Here is a 7401-nt window from a genome sequence, read left to right as displayed (position 1 = left end):
CTCTACACTATATACACAGCTCTACACTATATATACACAGCTCTACACTATATATACACAGCTGTACACTATACACACAGCTCTACACTATATACACACAGCTCTACACTATATACACACAGCTCTACACTATATATACAGCTCTACACTATATACACAGCTCTACACTATATACACACAGCTCTACACTATATATACACAGCTCTACACTATATACACAGCTCTACACTATATATACACAGCTCTACACTATATACTCAGCTCTACACTATATACACACAGCTCTACACTATATACACAGCTCTACACTATACACACACAGCTCTACACTATATACACAGCTCTACACTATACACACACAGCTTTACACCGTATACTGTTTGCACACTGCTCCTCCTAATATCTGGGGATGATTCTCATTATTTAGGGTACGACAAAATGAGATTTAGAGCAGTTTTTTTTTCCTAGAATAGACGATGGTTTTTTCCATCAGTGACCCCCCGAGGATGGAGCAGGACACAGACCACATGGCGGCTCGGATATTAGACCTCACCCTGGAGATAATCTACTGGATCACTGGAGAGGTGAGATCTTCACATCACTCTGATCTCTAGGAATAAAGCAGGGAAATGACGGGAAAGGTGAAGGATTCTTGTCCTCTGTGTAGTGATCGGCGTCTCCCCATACACAGGATCACACAGTAGTGAAGACGTCGTCTGGGGAGTGTGTGACCCCCCGTGTGTCAGGAGGGCGGAGCAGGACCCCGAGTGACATCACCGAGCCTCCACCTCATTCACTGATACATGAGCAGAAGATCCTAGAACTGACCAATAGGATCACTGAGCTGCTGAGCGGAGAGGTGAGCGCTGCCGGGAATGCTGGGATATTATACAATAACGCCGGGGGAGGGGTCTGCTAATGGCGGGTCATTGTGTGTGTCAGGTTCCTATAAGGTGTCAGGACGTCACCGTCTATTTCTCCATGGAGGAGTGGGAGTATATAGAAGGACACAAGGATCTGTACAAGGACGCCATGATGGAGGATCACCGGACCATCACATCTCCGGGTAAGAGGAGACCTTCCTGGGTTGTAGAGAACAGGTCTGAGAGTCGTCTAGATTCCCCATCATCAGCTCATCACATATAGACAATGTATTCAGTCACTGCGGTTATTTCCTATAGATGGATCCAGTCCGAGAAATCCCCCGGAGAGAAGTCCCAGTCCTCTATATTCCCAGGATCGGCCAGAGAAGGAGGAAGATGTCCCCCGGGATCATCAGGTAGATGAGATGAGATTTCTGTACATTCTCTATAGATTGATGTAATGAAACCTTTACTAATCTCCGGCCGCCGCGCCGAGTACTGGAGGCTCCAGCAGATCCTGTTATTGTTGGTTGTTTTCGGTATAAATGGTTTCTGGGTTTATATAGGTTTGTGTGAAGCTTCCTGTCGTCAGGAAATTGAGATTCACTGCGAATAATCGGAAAGTTTTGTAGTGTACATGTAGATGACAATCAGCACAATGCCAATCAGCAGCTTCTAAAACAGAAAACTTCTCCTAAAACAAATAATTAAGTACTGAAAGAAGTAGAAGGATTAATCTTGTGCAGTGATGAAAGACTTCTTTACTGTAAAAGTGGTGACGACGCTGATTAATGTAAGAACTATTTTCACTGAACACAGTGTCCGCCTTACAATAGACAAAGCTTATTTCACATCGAGGATAATGGCAATATTTCAGTAGACGTGTACTTGGTTAAATGTCATTGCTGTTTGAACGCCATGCCAGGAGATATTTCTCATTTTAGGGTTGATTGGTTCATGTCGAGACATAAGATTAACGAGTGTTCCTTTTTTCTCTGATGTGTTTAATATTGGATTCTTGTAGGAAAGTTCTGGTGAAACGACGAGTGGACTTCAACATCAGACATCAGCGTCAGTGACGGGTAAGACACGCTCGGCAATCTTGTTTCACACTAAATGTCATTATTGGGACCAGTGATGGGAAGTTCAGAAAAATGTCCTCATGGTGATTATTATTACTATGATTGATTAGATTTTTTTTAATATTATGTTGTCCTATTTTAAACTAAATTTTTCATTTACAAAATGTTAGGAGTCGAGTTCCCGCTGCTGCACAGGGGGAATCTCGAGCCGTGTCTGCTGCAGTTTCCCATTCTGCATCGGCCGCAGTAGAGCCTGCTCAGCGGAGACATCGGTCCCAGCATCTCACTGAGTCTGATTCTGTGCAAAGGGTTACTGCTGCCTCTCCAGGCTCTGCTATTGTACCCTGCACTGGTCTGCGGCGAGCAGGCTTTTCTGGGACTAAGTCCTGCTTTGCACACACTGAGCATGCCCAGGGTAAGATCTCTCAGTGGAGATCAAGGGTCACATGCTCAGGTACTGCAGCAACTTCCATTGGTCCTCCAGGAAGGTCCTGTACCTGATCAAGTTCTGTGGCAGCCTTCCATTGGTCCTTCTTGGAAGGTCCTGTTGGTGCTCCAGCTATATAAGGTTCTCATGACCGCACGGCCATGCGCTAGTGTCAAATATGTACGAGCTCAGTGCCAGCGTGGTCGTGTGTGTGGTCAGGGACCCGGCTGAAATAAGCCCCTAGAATGCTGGCACCTCCGGCGAGGAGTTTATGTGTGAATTCAGGGCTGGCTAATAGCCGATAGAATTCTGGCTCCACCGGAGAGGAGCTGCGTGTTGGTTGGACTGCATGACCACTGTCGGCTCTACACAATAGCTGTGTCCCCTGTGAGCTAAACAGGGCACAGCGTTCTCTTTACTACTTGCTCTGTTAAGTAACAGAGTTCGTTTATTCTAATTTGCTTCGCCGCCTTACTTAGCAGCAGGTTCTTTCCTGCACGGTGGATCCCGGGTTGCGAACGCACCTATCCCATCTAATAAATATATTCGGTGCGTTCCGCCAACCCTAACACTAAATTTCTTGCGTTTTATGCTCTGTTCATCAGGCTAACATTGTGCATTCAGAGCAGGAAAGACTATATGGATTGATAGGGGAAGATCGGAATCTTTTCAGAAGGGTAGGCAGCGTCTGGCAACCATTAGTTGGCCGCTCATCGAGTCATGATGCTGAAACAAGGCAGGATATGTAACAGTATTTCTCTGCTTGAGACTCCTCCCTGAAGGTTGGATTTGAGGGAAAAGTTAAAATAAAAGAGGTCAATTGTATGTAATAAATTGGATGTACAGCATCTAGATCACCTACAGTCATACAAAATTAAAAAAAAGTTATAGATCTGCAAAATCTGGATATAGTATAATCAGGTAACCTCTCCATGTCCTTGTCGTATTTCTTTTGGTCAAATATTACTATTCTTTGCTCCACAACTCTTCTCTATTGGTTTACAAAGTACTGGGGAAGCCCTTTTATTTTACTAAGAGTGGATAAATCCATTAACAAAAGTGCTCAGAAGTTACTTTAATTCCTTTCTGATAATGCCAGATTTTCTTCCAAAAGTTTTTCCAAACTTACGTGGCAGCACTGTTCTAGCGGAAAGAGCGATAGCGACTGTGGCCGCTTGGCGGATTCCTCACTGCATGCTGGGATCACACGACTTGGAAGGTCAGGCCAAATTTTGATAGAAGTCAGTCTATTAGGGTTTCTTCTGAGCGCTTTTGTTAATAGTTGATATTTACAACAATCACCAATATGGAGCTCTCCACTCTTTTATTAAATAAAATGTGCAGTCACAGATTGGCGATAGGTACTCTTTAAACATAATATCATATACCAATAGCGAACATAGAAGGAGCAACACGATCAAGAATAATAAAATCTAACAAGTTTATGAAATATATATGATAAAAACATATATCACATGTAATTATTAGAATTGAGAAAAATATTTAGGAAGAATAGTATAAAGTAGGGACAGGGGTGCTGGGTTCCCTGTCACGCATGGAACATATGAACAATGACGGAACAATAGAATATCAGACCATCACATCAGGAGAAGATAAATGCTTAAATAGCAATTGTAAGCATATAAAACAACATGTGAATATATTAAATAGTCAGCTGTCGAATGCTAGTAGGTAAGCTTATGATGTATATACAGGCTCACAGTAACAGTTGCTTGTGCACAGTAAATCAGAGTATTATTTAAGTATGAATTTCAGAGACATGAAATAAACTGGCACATTGGATCATAACATATTATAAGGTAAGCAGCAATTTACCTGTGGCCATGATGTAAAAATATATGGTCTATGACCGCACTTCGACGCGCGTTTCACCGCCTTTGCAGTTTTCGTCAGGAGGGCAAAGTCTTTAAACATAAGTTTATTATACATTTTTAGCTCATATAACTCCTGTCCAAAACTTGTCTCCTGGTAATTTCTTTTTAAAATATTTTTCTTGTGAATTTTTTTTTCTAGGTAAAGATTGGATGGGAAGCTCCTATAGACGTCGCAATATAGCTCCCGCTCATAATGTAGAAAATAATAATACTACAGAAAAAAATTCAATATCTCTACATATACCTGTAGTCCTTCACAGCGGAGATCTGTCCAGTGATACCAGCCACATAACGGTATTGTCTAATCAATCACTGATCAGCAAACAAGGAACTGGGCTTGGATTGGCGAACCCATTTCTATGTGGGGAAAATGTAGATACTGGATCTACTATATTACGAAATGAAGAAATTCGCAGAATTGAAAAATCATTTTCCTGTTTGGAATGTGGGAAATCTTTTGAAAAAGAAATGCATCTTGTTCGACATCAGAAAAGTCACACGGGAGAGACTCCGTTTTCATGTCCTCAATGTGGAAAATGTTTTACACAGAAATCAAGTCTTGTGAAACATGCAAGGACTCACACAGGAGAGAAGCCATTTTTGTGTTTGGAATGTGGGAAATCTTTTACCAAAGAAACGTTTCTTGTTCGACATCAGAAAAGTCACAAGGGAAAGACATCATTTTCATGTCCTCAATGTGGGAAATGTTTTACTCAGAAATCAAGTCTTGTGAAACATCTAAAGACTCACACAGAGGAGAAGCCATTTTCATGTTCAGAATGTGGGAAATGTTTTAGTAAGAAATGGTATCTAATTAATCACCAAAGAACTCACACAGGGGAGAAGCCATTTTTATGTCCTGACTGTGGAAAGGGTTTTAGCCAGAAATCAAGTCTTTTGGAACATTTGAGAACTCACACAGGGGAGACACCGTTTTCATGTTCAGAATGTCAGAAATGTTTTCGGAAGAAATCAAACCTTGTGGATCATCTAAGATGTCACACAGGAGAGAAGCCATTTTTCTGTTCAGAATGTGGGAAATGTTTTACCCATAGATCAAATTTTGTGAAGCATCAAAAAACTCACACAGGAGAGACTCCATTTTCATGCTCAGAATGTGGGAAATGTTTTACTCAGAAATTAAGTCTTATGGATCATCTAAGACTTCATTCCGAAGAGAAGCCATTTTGTTGTCCTGATTGTGGAAAATGTTTTAGGAAGAAATCTTATCTTGTGCAGCATCAAAGAATTCACACAGGGGAGAAGCCATTTCCCTGCACAGAATGTGAGAAATGTTTTAGCCAGAAATCAAATCTTGTGGAACATTTGAAAATTCACACAAGAGAGAAGCCACACTCATGTTCAGAATGTGGGAAATGTTTTAGCCAGAGATCAAATCTTGTGGAACATTTGAGAATTCACACAGGAGAGAAGCCACACTCATGTTCAGAATGTGGAAAATGTTTTACTCATAAATCAGGTTTTTTACATCATCTGGGAACTCACACACGGTAGAAGCCATTTTGATGTCTTAAATGTGGGAAATACCTTTTGTTAGGAATACATTCTTGGTTGCCATCAAAGACTTCATTTATATGAGAAGTTATTTTATGGTTCATACTGTGAAAAAGGCTATAACGGAAAAAAAAATATCTTGTTTTGTTGGAATAATACTTATCAGTGCATATATTACATCAACTATTATTTACTGCCGTTTAGTATTGCGCGAGTTTCTGTGTCCAGCCATAGTGTTGCCAATAATTCATTGTTAAAAAAAAAACAAAACAAAAAGGGAAGTTCCTGTTCACTGTGTGTGAAGCTGGGGCACAGTTTTACTTTCTCTTTGCAAGCTGACAGACAAGATGCTAATATCTTAAGCTATGATAAATACCAGTTGTAAGCTGTGTTATCTGTGTTCCTGAATAAACATATATTAATTGTTGAAAGTCTGGATAGTGCAGAGATTAATTCACTGCCATCAAGTTATGGGCCCAGAAACTCAAAGACACAGAGAACATGCCAGAGGAGAGAGAACAACAGTATACTAAGAAGAAGAAGCAAAGATGGCTGCCAGCAGCAACTCTGTGAAGTTCACAGTGCCAAATCTGACTATCCAGAAATACCAATCCTGGAAATTCAAGGTAAAGATGCTGCTGATAAGAAAAGGTACATGGAAATGCACACAGGAGTCTATACATGATCCACTACCAGAAGACTGGGTGGACAAGGATCACAAAGCACTATCTCCCTTAGTATAGATTATGATCATATGGTGCATGTATGTAAATGAGAAACTGTAAAAGAAAAGTGGGTTCATCTGCAAAAAATGTATGAAAGGATAAATCTCAGCAATCTACTCCATTTAATGAGAAAGCTGTATCAGTCTAAGCTAAATAAGGGCCAAGATATTCAGGATTACATAGGAAATACTCTAGAAATTGTGTAGTGCCTGCGGGGCACTGGGGAAAATGTAAAGGATTTCCATGTTGCTGCACTACCCCTAAGTGGTCTACCAGAAAGGTATACACATTTGTGTGCACTATATGCGTGCCCAGATTATGAGCTTACATTTGATTATGTCAAAATAAAGTGTAACAACCCTGCCGGCATCACTGCATGGCCTCCCATCCCCCACCTGCCTTACACACCAAGTTACTCACTACTCTGGGCCACGCTGTGTGTTCTGTCCTCTGCCGGCTCCTTGCTGTGAAACCTCATGTCGCCTGCTTGCTGGCTTCCTGGCTGTGGGCTTAGGGGGGCGGCCCCTGCACTACCTGTTTCTTATAGGATCAGTGTGCACCTTCCTAAGGTGTCCCCAGCTAATTGCCAAGAGGCCTCAGGTACTTAAGGCATACTCACCCATTGGAGGATGCCTGTGCAACGATTTCTCTTAGTCAGTGCCTTGCTGCTGTGTTGCCAGGTCCTGTCTCTGTTTTCAGACCTATTACTGTGCTATATGTGTCTTGTGCTCCCGCCTCCCTGAGGGCTGCATACTCAGGCCTGAATCCTTGTCCTGCATTTGTTCCCGTGTCCATCATTGTCTGTACTGTGTCCTATTCCTGTACCTTATCCCACACCTGACCTTGTCTGAACTGAGTGCTTTATCTGTGTTCGTTTGTATCCCTGTCTGTTGC

At 41.7% G+C, this 7401-nt stretch overlaps 1 protein-coding gene across 1 annotated transcript; it reads left to right on the top strand.

The window, feature by feature from the left end:
• Window positions 1–390: 390 nt before the first annotated feature.
• On the top strand, window positions 391–6663 carry LOC143804200 (uncharacterized). Its single transcript, XM_077282059.1, has 6 exons — window positions 391–584; window positions 692–859; window positions 943–1066; window positions 1182–1279; window positions 1888–1945; window positions 4407–6663. The coding sequence occupies exons 1-6, from the start codon at window positions 477–479 to the stop codon at window positions 5780–5782; spliced, it is 1932 nt and encodes a 643-aa protein (XP_077138174.1). The 5' UTR covers window positions 391–476; the 3' UTR covers window positions 5783–6663.
• The last annotated feature ends 738 nt before the right edge of the window (window positions 6664–7401 follow it).

The sequence above is a fragment of the Ranitomeya variabilis genome, chromosome 2 (genome assembly GCF_051348905.1).
Source record: "Ranitomeya variabilis isolate aRanVar5 chromosome 2, aRanVar5.hap1, whole genome shotgun sequence".
Taxonomy (NCBI): domain Eukaryota; kingdom Metazoa; phylum Chordata; class Amphibia; order Anura; family Dendrobatidae; genus Ranitomeya; species Ranitomeya variabilis.
This window is presented reverse-complemented; position numbering and strand designations above follow the sequence as displayed.